General features: G+C 51.9%; 1 protein-coding gene and 1 non-coding gene across 6 annotated transcripts in view; one reads left to right on the forward strand and one right to left on the reverse strand.

The window, feature by feature from the left end:
* The window catches only part of AK8 (adenylate kinase 8), a 153590-nt gene that overhangs the window by 120483 nt on the left and 18746 nt on the right, over positions 1-14361 (reverse strand). For all 5 annotated transcript variants that reach the window (XR_009215320.1, XM_058445681.1, XM_032165492.2 and 2 more), the window contains one exon: positions 8828-8896. Coding sequence is in view for 4 of the 5 variants with exons in the window: in XM_058445681.1 (XP_058301664.1) it covers positions 8828-8896 (69 nt within the window). In the remaining variant the exon portion in view is untranslated. The remainder of the gene's footprint in view (positions 1-8827; positions 8897-14361) is intronic.
* On the forward strand, positions 7778-7879 carry LOC116476001 (U6 spliceosomal RNA). The gene has a single exon (XR_004250081.1). It is a non-coding gene; the product is annotated as a U6 spliceosomal RNA (small nuclear RNA).

A 14361-nucleotide genomic window follows, 5' to 3' on the forward strand; every position in this document is an offset into this window, starting at 1 on the left:
AATTAGCCGGGCATGGTGGCATGTGCCTGTAATCCCAGTTACTCAGGAGGCTGAGGCAGGAGAATCGCTTGAACCTGGGAAGCAGAGGTTGCAGTGAGCCGAGATCGCGCCACTGCACTCCAGCCTGGGCGAGAACGAGACTCCGTCTCAAAAAAAAGAAAAAAACAAAAAAAGAAAGACTATTCTAGATCACTGAGGGCACGTTTGGGATATCCAGTTGCAATCACAGAGAGAATCACCATATTTTCCCCAGAAACTATCACTCGGTGAGGTAGAGATTTTTTTAAAAATCACAGAAACAAACCTGTCCAGGCCAGCTGGATCCTGTGTGAAAACTGTGCAGCCTTGTTAGATTCTGGAGTGGGGAAAGAAGGGCAGTGCGGCTTCAAGGGGGTGTATGTAGCCAGTGGGACACACAGATGATCATTGGCAGCCCACCCTGAGGCCCTGCATCTCTGGATTCTAGATTTCCACCTAGAATCCAGAATGCTTACCCACCAGAAACATTTCCATTGGAATGCTGTAACTTGTAAAAATTACTTACACGAAATAGTACTGTTTCAAATGTTTTGAGGTTGGAAAGAAGAGAGACTTTGAGGGTTGCTCAGTGGTATCCAGACACCCACCCTGGGCCTTCTGCAATGGATGTGTTGGGTGGATGGGGCAGAGGGGCCCACAGATGCCTTGGCCCCTTGCTAAGCCTCTCTTCCTGCTATGAAGCTCAGATCTGCCTCTAACTGACGTGACATCTTTGCTTATTTATCTGGTTTACTGTCTGTCTCTCCATGACTAGAACTTCTGTTCCTTGAGAGCAAGACGCTTAACTCTCTTGTTCACTGCTTTGGTCCCTGTGCTTAGCAAAGTGATTTGTTGCATAAGAGAATAGATGAATGAATGAATGAATGAATGAATGAATGAATGAATGAATGAGTAGTTTTAGGAAACACTGACTGGGGAGCCGGGTAGGCCAACAAACCATGACAAGGCTTTTGGTCATGACTCTAGTGGAGGAACATATCAGGTGGCATGGGGACATGTGGGGGCCTGTGAATGGCACAAAACACGACAGGAAGTAGATAGGCTTTGCCCAGCCTTTGAGCTCCTGTCCTGGGCTGCATGGCACAGCCCCGGAGCACCTGGGTCAGAGCGCTGGCCCTGTGCACCATGTGCCTGGTCCACCCTGGCCAGCCCTGCCGCTTCCCCCTGTGTGGCTCTGGGCGTGCCTCAGGCCCTGCAGCTACAAAATGGGCACAATAATAGTAACATTGACCATGTAGGGTCCTGTGAAGCTGGAGAAGCTGCTGGGCATAGTGCCTGACGCCAGGCTCAGATGCATGCTCCATTCAGGTCTCTAGCTTCTCCCGGGCCGAGACAGAGAGCTGGAGCAGAGGCTCTGGGCCTGCCTGCTCTCCTGCCTGTCTGGACCCCAGAGACTTCTGCCTTCCAGTGGTCAGCAGGCCAGCTCCCGGCTTCTGCTGCACCAAGGCAGCTGGTTGAAGCAAACACTCTTGACCAGGAGAGCGGGCCAGGGGGAGAGTGGGCTGGGGGAAGAGCGGCCCGGACACAGCAGTTCCTGCTCAAGTTCCTGGGTCACAGGTGGTTTGGGGATCATAGCATCTTCAAAGGAAATCTGAAAAGGGAAAGGCAGGTCTTCTACAACCAGGCATGGGGAAGTCCTGCTGCATTTGCTGACTGAGACAGACTGTGGCACCATCTCCACCAGGCCTTTGGTTTGGCAGGGGCGGTGATGGTGGCTCATGAGTAGGCCACATTTTTTAGGTGCGTGTTATTCCTGAGGATATGAACTACACAATTTCTCCCTTCCTGTGTGCTTAGAATGAATGCTCATCACACTGAGAGTCCTGGTTCCAGGAACTCTTGACGTATTGAATTTGAAACACTACCTGATGGGCAAGACCGTATCCAGCTGTGCTTTCACAGACAGCCCCCACCCCTGCTGAGGGGGTCCAGTCCTGGGCAACTCAGGTACACTTAAGCCAAAGGAGTACCACCCCCCTATATGTGACCAAATTTGATGAGTAGCTATCATAATGAAAAAGAGAAAACAGCTTAGCTTTAAAGATCAAAGACAGCCAGGCATGGTGGCTCATGCCTATAATCCCAGCACTTCGGGAGGCCAAGACATGTGGATCACTTGAGCCTAGGAGTTTGAGACCAGCCTGGGCAACATGGTGAGACCCTGTCTCTACAACAAATACAAAAATTAGCCAGGCATGGTGTTGCGCACCTGTGGTCCCAGCTACTCAAGAAGCTGAGGCAGGCGGATTGCTTCAGCCCAGTTTAAGATCAGCCTGGGCAACATTGGGAGACCACGTTTCTACAAACGATAAAAATGAAAAATAGATGAGCATGGTGGCATGTGCCTGTAGTCCCAGCTACTCAGGAAGCTGAGGTGGAAGGATTGCTTGAGCCCAGGAGGTTGAGGCTGCAGTGAGCCATGACTGTGCCATTGCACTCCGGCCTGGGTGACAGAGCAACACCCTGTTTCAAAAAAAAAAAAAAGATTGAAGAGAAGAAAGGAAGACTCCCTTGAATGCTTCCAGCCTGGTAATCTGCTATGCAAGAGTCTAATGCAATTTGGCAAACGCATAAGAAATAATGGATTAAGGCACACAGCATTTTGTATGGGAAAATGCTGGCCCATTTCCAGTCACTCGGGCCATCTTTCCCTCCCCTTTAATGCTCTGCCAAAAGATTGTGTGGCACTTCCTAGGTAAAAGAGGTGGGAAACCTTAAAAATAGCGACCAACTGATGGGTGAGTTTTAGGAAACGTTCCCGTGAGGTTGGTTTGACACTCTGAGTTAAGAGTGTGAAGTGGGGGTAAAGGGCTGGGTTTTCTGGTCCCTGCCTCACTTCTGGCTGCCATTCCCTCCAGCCTAAGACAGCCCCTCCACAGTCCACTCCAGTCCCCTTCACTAGAGGCTTCAGGAATAACTTGACTCTCCTGGCTGTGGTTTTTCCATCACAATCCTTCTCACCATCTGCCTTGCCTTGGTCATGTTTGACTCTGCCTCCAATTGCAGATGGTGAGCCCGAGGCAGGCCAGACCATCTTGCTAGAAGTGGGGGGTGCTGAGGAGGAGGGTCTTGGGTGTGGGGAAGAGTCCTGGCAGTGACAACCACGCAGGGCCTGCAGGGGGCACTCAACTGGAGATGCAGAATCAAGTCGCCCAGCTTGGAAGTCAGGTGACTGGGAGGGAACTTAGTTAAAATGAAAGTCTATGGTGAAGCTGGCCTTTCTTCTAACACTCCTGTTTGCTTTTTTTTTTTTTTTTTTTGAGACGGAGTCTCACTCTGTCACCCAGGCTGGAGTGCAGTGGCACGATCTCGGCTCACTGCAACCTCTGCCTCCTGGGTTAAAGCGATTCTCCTACCTCAGCCTCCTGAGTAGCTGGGACTACAGGCGCGAGCCACCACGCCCGGCTAATTTTTTGTATTTTTAGTAGAGACGAGGTTTCACCATGTTAGCCAGGATGGTCTCAATCTCTGGATCTCATGATCTGCCTGTCTCAGCCAACCAAAGTGCTGGGATTACAGGTGTGAGCCACTATGCCCAGCCGGAAGTTTGTTTTTTATTGAGAGCTCAAGAGAAAGGGCAGAAATGTTTTCATGATCGATGTGAAAGTGTTACTTAGAACAGGCGTTGGCAAGCTACAGCCCACGGGCCAAATCTGGCCTGCTGCCTGCTTCTAAAAGTTTTTCTAGAGCACAGCCATGCCCTTTCGTGTCCGTGTTGTGTACGGCTGCCTTTGTACTACATCAGAGCTGAGTCGTTGTGATAGGAGCCATATAGCCTGCAAAGCCTCAACGAGTGTCTCTCCAGCCTTTTCAGAAAACATGTGTCCACCCCTGATTTAGAACAGCCCCTGGGCTCTGGATATCTGCCTACACCTGGGCAGAAGACCATCCACTCACAGTGAACAATTTGAGACAATTCAGACGTAAACACACTGTTCAGAGCCAGCGTTGCAGCCCGTCCCGCAGTGTTTGTGATGTAGATCCCATGGCTGAGGGCCATGCAGAACAAGCTCGTGAGAACTGCTACTCCCTCGCCAGCATGCTGGAAAGATTCCTGGGTACTGCTTCAGATTTGGGGCTTCCCAATCAATATATATATTTTTTTGAGACAAGGTCTTGCTCTGTCACTCAGGCTGGAGTGCGATGGTGCATGTCAGCTCACTGCAACCTCCTCCTCCAGGTTCAAGCGATTCTCCTGCCTCAGCCTCCTGAGTAGCTGCGATTACAGGTGCATGCCACCATGCCTGGCAAATTTTTTGTACATTTAGTAGAGACAGGGTTTCACCATGTTGGCCAAGCTGGTCTTGAACTCCTGGACTTAAGCAATCCTCCTGCCTCGGCCTCCCAAAGTGCTGGGATTACAGGTGTAAGCCACTGCATTCAACCCTAATACTTTTTTTTTTTTTTTTTGAGAGAGGGTCTCACTCTGTCACCCAGGCTGGAGTGCAGTGGCATGATGTCAGCTCACTGCAACCTCTGCCTATTGGGTTCAAGTGATTGTCCCTGCCTCAGCCTCCCAAGTAGCTGGGATTACAGGTGCCCACCACCATGCCCAGCTAATTTTTATATTTTTAGTAGAGACAGGGTTTTGCCATGTTGGCCAGGCTGGTCTCGAACCCCTGACCTCAGGTGATCCGCCCGCCTCGCCCTCCCAAAGTACTGGGATTACAGGCGTGGGCCACCACGCCCAGCCAATTTTTTGTATTTTTAGTAGAGATGGGGTTTTGCCATGTTGGCCAGGCTAGTCTGGAACTCCTGGACTCAAGCAATCTTCCTGCCTTGGCCTCCCAAAGTGCTGCGATTACAGGCGTGAGCCACCATGCCCAGCCTGGCCCTAATACATTTTCAAGTGAGAGACAGATGGAGAGAGAGAGAGAGAGTCTGTATGTGAATTTTTTTTTTTTTTGAAAGGACACAAGTTCTGATTCTGGGACACATGAAATGTGTGCCACCCCCCTTGTCAACCCCAGTGAAAGTAGCTGTAATACATGCATAAAACACACAGGGCAGCTATTCGAGGACTCAGAAAGTTACCCAGTAGTAGGCAAGTTGTAGGCAAGTTGGGGGAAAAGACTAGAATCCTAAATACCACCAAACCAGTATCTCCTGGCCTGGTCTTAAGGCAACCGGAAGGCTGGAAGTGGGCAGCAGACGGGAGAAGAGCGAGCTAGGAGGGGAGACACCTCTGTGGGGTTTTTCTTTTCTCTGTTTTGTCGCAATCCAGGCAGTCCTGTGGTGACTGTGGTGGCACGGCTGTGTCAAAGGGGCCTGCAGGTGCCTGAAACACTGAAAGAGGGGACCCTTCTCCAGTCCCATGAGAACAGGGCAAAGCCCTGTCAATCCTTCCTTTCTCTGTCCTCCCACCACTTGACCCTGGTCATGGCTGCAGTCCCAGGAAGTGAGTGGCAGAGCAGGATAAATAACCTCAGTTTTCTGGCCAAAATACCAAAAAGAGGAGCACCAGGGAACTAGGAGTTATCAGGAGATGACAGAGAGGGGAGCTCAGGGAAGTAACTAAACAGTGTTTGATGACATTAAAGGCTCACCCCCAAGCTGTGCACGTGTGGGCCTGACCCTAAACGGCATTTCAGGGACACTGAGACATGAACTGCGGCCAGCTCACTGCCAAGTCCCCAGGTGCCCCTGGGTGATGTGCACACAGCACAGAGCTGCATGGCACTGCAAAGGAACTGAACACAGGACTGACATGGAAACCACACTCTGAGAAGCCTGGTTGGAACATGCAACCTGAACCCAAGTGAATCAGTCATCTGCTAAGACAAAAATAATGACATTTGCCATAGGATTTAAGCAAGACCCAGAGCCTCATAACAATATTTAAAATGTCCAGGATACAAAATTACTTAGTGCAGGAGAACCAGGAACATCTCTACTCACATGAGAGCACCACCACATAACTCAGATGTTGGAATTAGTGGATGAAAACTCGAAAGAGGCTATTACAAGAAAGTTCCAACTGGTAAAAACATGGAAAGATAGAGTCTGAGCAAAGACACAGAAGGCAGAAAGAACCGATGCAATAAAGAACTCACAGGACAAGCTCAATAGTGGAATAAAAAAATAAGGGAAGATTCAGTGACCCTGACAATAGTTCAATACAAATGATCACATCTGATTGACAGAGAGTAAAAACAATCGGGGCCAGGCATGGTGGCTCATGCCTGTAATCTCAGCACTTTGGGAGGCCAAGGCGGGTGGATCACTTGAAGTCAGGAATTCCAGACCAGCCTGGCCAACATGGTGAAACCCTGTCTCTATTAAAAATACAAAAATTGGGCTGGGCGTGGTGGCTCACACCAGTAATCCCGGCACTTTGGGAGGTCGAGGCGGGTGGATCACGAGGTCAGGAGATTGAGACCATCCTGGCTAACACGGTGAAACGTCGTCTCTACTAAAAAATACAAAAAATTAGCTGGGTGTGGTGGCACGTGCCTGTAATCCCAGCTACTCAGGAGAATGAGGCAGGAGAATAGCTTGAACCCAGGAAGCAGAGGTTGCAGTGAACCGAGATCACACCACTGCAACCCAGCCTGGGCGACAGAGCGAGACTCCATCTCAAAAACAAAAAAAAAAATTAGCCAGGCACGGTGGTGTATGCCTGTAACCCCAGCTAATGGGGAGGCTGAGGCATGAGAATTGCTTGAACTTGGGAGGCAGAGGTTGCAGTGAGCTGAGATCGTGCCACTGCACTCTGGCCTGGGCAACAGAGTGAGACTACGTCAAAAAAAAAAAAAAAAGGACTGGAGCCTCAGGGACCTGTAGGACTATAGCAAAAGGGCGAAAGCTTCGTGTTATTGGAGTTGCAGAAGGAGAGGAGAGAGAATAGGGTGCAGGAAGTTACGTGAAGAAATAAAGGCTAAAAACTTTGCAAGTTTGGATGAAAACACAAACCTATAAATTCAGGAGCTCAGCAAACACCAGAAAGAATAAGCCCAAAGAAATTCATCTCAGACATGTCATAATTATACTAGTGAAAACTAAAAACAGGCCAGGCGCGGTGGCTCACGCCTATAATCCCAGCACTTTGGGAGGCCAAGGTGGGTGGATCACCTGAGGTCAGGAGTTCAAGATCAGCCTGGCCAACATGGGGGAACCCTGTCTCTACTAAAAACACAAAAAGAAGCTGGGCGTGGTGATGCATGCCTGTAATCCCAGCTACTCAGGAGGCTGAGGCAGGAGAATCGCTCAAACCTGGGAGGTAGAGGTTGCAGTGAGCCGAGATTACGCCACTGCACTCCAACCTGGGCGACAGAATGAGACTCTGCCTCAGAAAAAAAAAAAAAGAAAAGAAAAGAAAAAAAGAAAACTAAAAACAAAGAAAAAACCCTGAAAGTAGTCAGAGAAAAAAAATGATGCATTATTTATAAAAGAATTTGAATGCCTGTGGATTTTTCATAGAAACCACAGTGGTCAGAAGTAAGTGGAGGCTAGGTGTGGTGGCTCATGCCTGTAATCTCAGCACATTGGGAGGCCAAGGCAGGAGGACTGCTTGAGACTAGGAGTTGGAGACCAGCCTGAGCAATAGAGGGAGATCCAGTCTACAAAAAATTAGCTGGGCATGGTGGCACACACCTGTGGCTCCAGCTACTGGGGAGGTTGAAGTGAGAGGATCTCTTGAGACCAGAAGGTCAAGGTTGCAGTGAGCAGTGTTAGCCACTGCACTCCAGCCTGGGCAACAGAGCAAGACTCTGCCTCAAAAAAAAAAAAAGTAAGCAGAGTGCTAGCTTTGGCAAAGCACATATACTAAAATTAGAACAATACAGAGAATATTAGCATGGCCCCTTAAAAATTACAAAAAAAAGAAAAAAGAAAAAATTATAAGTGAAACATTTGTAAAGTGCTCAAAGAAAAAAACTGTTAACCTAGAATTCTAAATTCAGAAAAAAATATAGGAGCCTAGGAGTTCGATAACCAGCCTGGGCAACATAGTGAAACTCTATCTCTACAAAAAGTACAAAAATTAGCTGGGTGTGGTGATGCATGCCTGTAGTCCCAGCTACTTAGGAGGCTGAGACAGGAGGATCATTTGAGCCTGGGAAGTTGAGGCTACAATGAGCTGTGATCATGCCACTGGGGTCCAGCCTGGGTGACAGAGAAAGACCCTGTCTCAAACACATATATATATACATACATACATATATACATAAAATAAAATAAAAAGAGAGAAGTAATAACATGACCCAATAGGGTTCCTGTGAGGACACATGAATCGGTGTGCAAAGCCCTCCTGTGGCGCCCATCAGTGCCCAGTAGACAGGTGCTATGCTGCTGTCCTCCGGAGCCCTCCCCTGCCCTCTCCACCCTTCTCGTGCCCCAGGAGGCCGGCCTCAGTGGACTGCTCACCTGGACTCCTGCCCTTTGGCTTCACTGGTTCTGGCAGGAGATCAAAGGATAGGACGCGAGAGTCTGGGGTACCCCTAATTCTGCCTCCTGCCGATGCCAGTCCCTGGCGCCTCGCCATCACTTGTCGGTTGCCTTACCCTCCCGTGCTTCTGCAATTGTCCTGTCATTAAATGCTTTCTTGTGACCTCTCTGGATGGGCCGGCTATTTCCTATGGGAACCCTGACTGATACAACAAATTCCACACTGTTCCTTTTCCTTTGACAAAAGCAAAACCCATGTCTGTAGACTGACCTTCACGGAGCTCCCGTTTGCCTGCCTTGCCTTCTCTTATGCCTCTGGTCATCTCTGGTCTTGGAGATGAACACACGCCCTTCACCCTCCCCTTATCTTGGCACCGAAACCCCCAGCTCACTGGAGTCTTACCCGCTTGATGCAATCCTCTTCAGCCAGGCGCTCCTGAATCAGTTGGACGAGCAGCGCACTGGGAACTGTCTGAAGGAAAAAGGACACACAGAATGATGGCCTGAACCTGCTTCCTGCAGCTCACGACACATACCAGCACATGCCCCTCACCAATGCCCTGGCCTCTGGAAAGCACCGACCACCATCGGGCCCCGCCCTTCCTCCACCCGCCGCACCCCTTTCCTTGAACTCTCTTCTCTCCCTAGCATCTTTGAGGGCCTCCCTCACATGTGTACTCACCTTATCCTGTGCCCAAGCCTCAACATGCCCTCGCCCACCTCCACCTGGATAACTCCAGGGCTCCCTCAGAGCCTCAGCCCCAAGTGCCAGCCTGCAGGAAGCCCTGCCAGATCCTCCCAGGCCAGGCTGGTGCTACTTCCCATGTTCCATCGTCCTGGATGGAGAACCCTGTCGCTGCACTAACCACCGCACATGCTAATGGCCTGCCCACATGGGTGTGTCCCCAGGAAGGTGTAAAGCTCTTCAAGGAAAGGGACAGTGTCCTACTGACTCTGGACTCCAGACAGTGGCGGGTGGGAGGGGATTGGCTCCAAGACTCAGCAGAGGTGAGTGTATCCACCTCTTCCCAAGTCCACGGTCAGTGACCTCATGTTGGTAACAAAGTCAAGTCCACGGTCAGTGACCTCATGTTGGTAACAAAGTTGGCCACAGTGGGAGTGTCTACACCACAGAAATGACAAAGGCTACAATAAGGACTCCCCACCCTGCCCCCAGTGCTGGTTGTTGCATACTGACCAGCAGACCACTGCCCCAGCACCAAATGGTATCAAGGATATAGGAAGCCTTGTCGACCATAATGAAACTTCAAATTCCTTGATTCATTCAATAAGTAGCAATCATGACAGCTAGCGTTTGTTGAGCACATGCTACGTGCCAGGCACTGGGCCAAGCATTCCATTCTTCGCTTTTTGTAACAACTCTGTGCCATCTACACTCCACTTACAGTAACACGGGCCCCCAAAGAGGAGTCCCAAAGAGGAGTCACCCTCTTGCCCTTCTGCCTGTATGGTCTGGGTGTGCTCAAGTCCATCCTCAGATCCGGAGGAGGGCCCTGACTGGTCCAAGCCAATCTGCATACCCCACTCCTGACCACTGTGATGGATTCAGAGTGTTAGCCCTTTTCACAGAGGAGGAAGCTGAGCCTCAGAGAGGTGAAGCTGCTTCCCCAAGGTGCTCTGCATGCTCCCTTCTCTGCAGAGGACTGGGGAGGAAGCAGCTCTTCTCAGGGGAGTCGCTGAGGCCTGGCCCGTGCCTTTCCTTGTAGTGTACAACAGGGGCTAAAAATCTCCTCTGTGCCCACCCACATTTCTGAAAAAGGACATGGGAAGTAGAAATACATTCCAATCAGAAAGGTTCCTTGCTGGGGGCAGGGGCTTCCTGGCACAGCCTTTCTTATGCAGAGCAGAGACTCAGACTTGGCATCAGGGCTCACCTCCTACCTCTGCCCAGGGCAGGCTCTCTGCTCCTGGCGGCTGCGATCCAGCCAGCTGGGCGACCCTGGGCAAAGCCTCGACCTCTTTAGGCCTCACACACCTAACCAGTAGAAATCAGTAATGAGACTGCAAATGTGGCTTTTATTTCAATTTTCCATACACTCCACTTACAGTAACATGGGCCCCCAAAGTTCCTTTGAGGAGTCGCCCTCCTGCCCTTCTGCCTATATGGTCTGGGTGTGCTCAAGTCCATCCTCAGATCCAGGGGAGGGCCCTGACTGGTCCAAGCCAATCTGCATACCCCACTCCTGACCACTGTGATTGATTCAGAGTCTGCCTGGGACCCAGTCCCAGCCAATGAAAGTCAGGCCCAGGACATCAGTGCAGTCATTAGGGGCATGAACCCCTGCTTTCCACCAGATCAGAAGCTGAGAAAATGTAAGAGCAGGAGCTGCAGCAGCCCCTTTGTGGGCATGATGGGTGTGGAACGAAATGAAACCAGCACAAAGGGAAAGAGAGAAACCAGACCCAGCCGCAGAATGGCTTTTCCCGGGATGGGGAACGGGAAGAAAAAGGGCAGATAGCGAGAGAATGGGGGCGGGGGGGCACCTCTGCTGGGAACTAGATGAATATGTTCACTTGAAAGTTATGGGGTCACCATGTTTCTAGGAGGTAGATAGCCAAAGTCAAGACCGAGAGCAAGAGGGAGAGAGAGAATGAATGAACGAACGGATGGTGCACACAGAAAAAAGGAGACCAGAGAGGCAAAAAGGAGGCGAGCCAGCATCCGGTCCCTGGCTCCAACATCTGCTGAGATAGCCCTGTGTCCTTATCCTACCGCCCCCTACCCCCACCTTTCTTCCCTAAGCCAGTGGTTCTCAACTTGATTGTGCAACAGAATGCTGGCAGAGCTTCTGGAAACACAAACTGCTGGGCCCCACCCCGTGAGCTCTGATTCAGTAGCTCTGGGATAGAGCTGAGAATGTGCATTTCTAGCAAGTTTTCAAGTGACGCGGATGCCGCTGGTCAGGGCATCACACCTGGAGAACCACTGGCATAAGCCCACCCACACAGGGCCCCCGGGGTCTGGGGGAAGCTGCTAGAGAGGGAGGGTGTCTTTCCACCAGTGCCCGTTTCCCTCAGGTCTCCAGGGGAGCTTCCCCAGGCTGGCAAGGGAGAGGGTGGGCAGGAAGCAGCCCTGTCCCTTCCCTCTGCATCCCCCCTCCATCTCATCCTCTCCCCTCCCATCCCCTTTCATCCTTTCCCAGCCCTTCAGGTCCTCTGCCCACCCCAGGCACAGCCAATTTCCATTCTGGGGCTGTTTTCCCCAGATTGCCCTGCCCTCCCTGACAACACCCATTCAGGAGGCAGTGTTCAAACAAGTACAGGACGCAGAGGAGGGTGCCAACCAGGACGCAGGGGGTGCCAGCCAGTCAAAGAGCACCGGCTGAAAGGCGGCCAGCCCCAGTGAGGCACAGCGCCCCCTGCAGCCTGCACAGCAGGGGACAGGCTGGCGGCTTTGAGCGCAGCTACTCCTGAGCGCCCCCCACCGCTCCCCGCCACTGTGCTGTCTCCATGCCAGCTTTGATGTGTCACGTCAGCAGCAGGGCTTTCAGAGTCCGCTTCTAGAAGCCCTGCCAAACTGTCTTAGCAGGAATCAGCCTCCCTCCTTGCAGAGCACTGTGATGCTCTCCCACCCCAGCCCCCAAAGCCTGGCATTTGGGGAGAATCAAGGAGAAGCTGACAGAGTGCAGTGAGGCCGCTCCTGGCCATAGAGGAGGCTCAGCCCCGGCTCAGGCCCCTGGCCCTGGGTCTCCCTGCTCAGTGGCACCGCGGCACCCAGCTGCTCCCATGCTGCTTCTGTGCACTTAAGGGCAGGACAGGCTGTGTTTGCTGCAATTTGGATTTTTCTCTCTTCCCTTCCAGCACCTAGTGCGGCTTTGGTGGCTTTCCGGGCCTGGGGGCAGACTCACTGACCTCCTAGCCCTCCAAGGTGCCGCCCCGCTGTTTTGCTGTTCTGAGGCAGCCAAGTGCGCAGGTGCCAACCCTGGCTCTGCCCCTGGGGCGTCACTTGACTTCTCCCCAGTGGGCTTTCTCACAGTGGGATGGCATGAGCCTGCATCTTCCTGTCCCATCTCCAGGCCCCACTCTCAGGGACCCTAATGTCCCTGTGTCACCATGGTGAGTGATGCCTGCTCAGAAGTTGTGGGCATTCTGAGCTACAGTGTGAGCTTGGGAAGTAGAGCAGGGAGGGGAACAGGTGAGATGCCCTGATCTGACCCCCGCACTCCCCTTCTCCATAAAGGGGCTCCTCCTGGTAGAGGAGGGAAACCCAGTAGTCGGACTTCAGCTCCCCTCAGAACTGACAGAACATCCTTTAGAGACAACTCCCATTCCAAAGTTACTGCTGCTGCTCGAAGCTGTCAGAGCAGGTTAGGAGACAGCAGGAACTGCCTCCTAGAGTTTGGGAGGGGGAGACAGGAGGGTTGGGGGACCAGAGACAAAAGGAGGGAGGGGAGAGGAGAAGAGGCTTCAAAGGAAGAGAGCAGACCTCATAACGTGGCAGGCGCACGGAAGGAGGTGGCAGCAGGAGAAACCCTGGAATGGGCGAAGGCCAGGGAATTTTCAAAGGAGTGACGGAGCCTGGTGCTCCGGTTTCCCTGGGCTGCAGTCACCTCCTCTACCCCAAGCCTTCAAAAAAGGCCTGCTGGACGCCGCTGCCTGGAGCTGTTGACTCAGGAAAGGGAGGGAGAGACTGAGGGCGTTCCCACTGTGTCTCAGTTCAGCCTCCAGAAATGGGAGCAGCAAGGCCAGCTGGAGATGGAGTGGCCAGAAGTGAGGGAGACACCCAGCAGGACTGGGAAGCAACATCTGTGGGCGATTTCCTAGAAATCCTCAGAACTATTTGGAGGGGACTATGTTTCTTGTGTGCAGACAGAGGTAGGATGAGGGCTCACGTTGGTTTTTTTTCTTTGAGACAGGGTCTCACTCTGTCATCCAGGCTGGGGTGCAGTGGATCCATCATGGCTCACTGCAGCCTCAACCTCCCAGGCTCAGCCTCCCAGGCAGCGGGGACTACAGGCGCCCACCACCATGCCCAGCTAATATTTTTTTCTTTTTTGTAGAGACAGAGAAAAAAAAGAAAGGTGGTGATCCTCCTGCCTCAGCCTCCCAAAGTGCTGGGATTATAGGTGTGAGCCACTGCACCTAGCCAGATTTTTTTTTTTTTTAAACAGTAGAAATTTAAGGCTCATAAGTACAGGATCAGCACCTGAGAGTGGCTCCTCAGTGGCCTCCCCCCACCCCGCCTTCTCCTCCCCCACCCCATCCCCCTCCTTCCCCCTCTCCTCCCCCTCCTCGCCCCGGGTCTTCCTTACCTGAGCCTTTTTGTGGTGTTTATGATGTTGAGTCAGAGTGTGGGCTTAAAGACAGGGCCAGAGAAAGCAGAGGAAGGAAAAAAAGACTTGGCCAAAAAGATGAATTCAATTAACTTAATAAATAGGAAGAACAAGAGGCAAAGGTGGCCTTGGGCTGGGGTTCCAGGAGCAGCGTTTCAGGGGAACGGGCCTGTGGAGGTGTTAGGACCACTACTGTGGGAAGAAAAGGTGGGGGTTTCTGCAGTATTACTGGAAACCGTGTCCCTTTCACGGTGTTCAGCGAGAGGATTGGGGCCATTCTGACATTCATTTCGATGGTTCTGACCATGTCCTTGGGTCCCTGATCCCCCCCAGGAAGAGATGTGGGGTCAGCATCTAGACAAAATCACTCAGGGGAGCCGCTCACCAGCCAATGACCTTGGCTGGTGTCCAGGGACAGCCAGCGTCTTCAGGGCATCAAACGTCTCTTCCAGCCCGGCCTGGACCCAGAAGCATCGTATGTCCCTGATGGTCCAGTGAGGGAGGGGCCCGAGCGGGAGAGGGCCCAGGAGCCATAAGAATACCATCTCCTCAGGGAGATTTATAACCCTGGCTGGGCGCTGGTGGAATCCTCAGTGAGACTTCTAGGTGTGATAATGTGTCCCTATGCGTTTACTGAAAAAGG

Source organism: Hylobates moloch, unplaced genomic scaffold (assembly GCF_009828535.3).
Source record: "Hylobates moloch isolate HMO894 unplaced genomic scaffold, HMol_V3 SCAFFOLD_10, whole genome shotgun sequence".
Taxonomy (NCBI): domain Eukaryota; kingdom Metazoa; phylum Chordata; class Mammalia; order Primates; family Hylobatidae; genus Hylobates; species Hylobates moloch.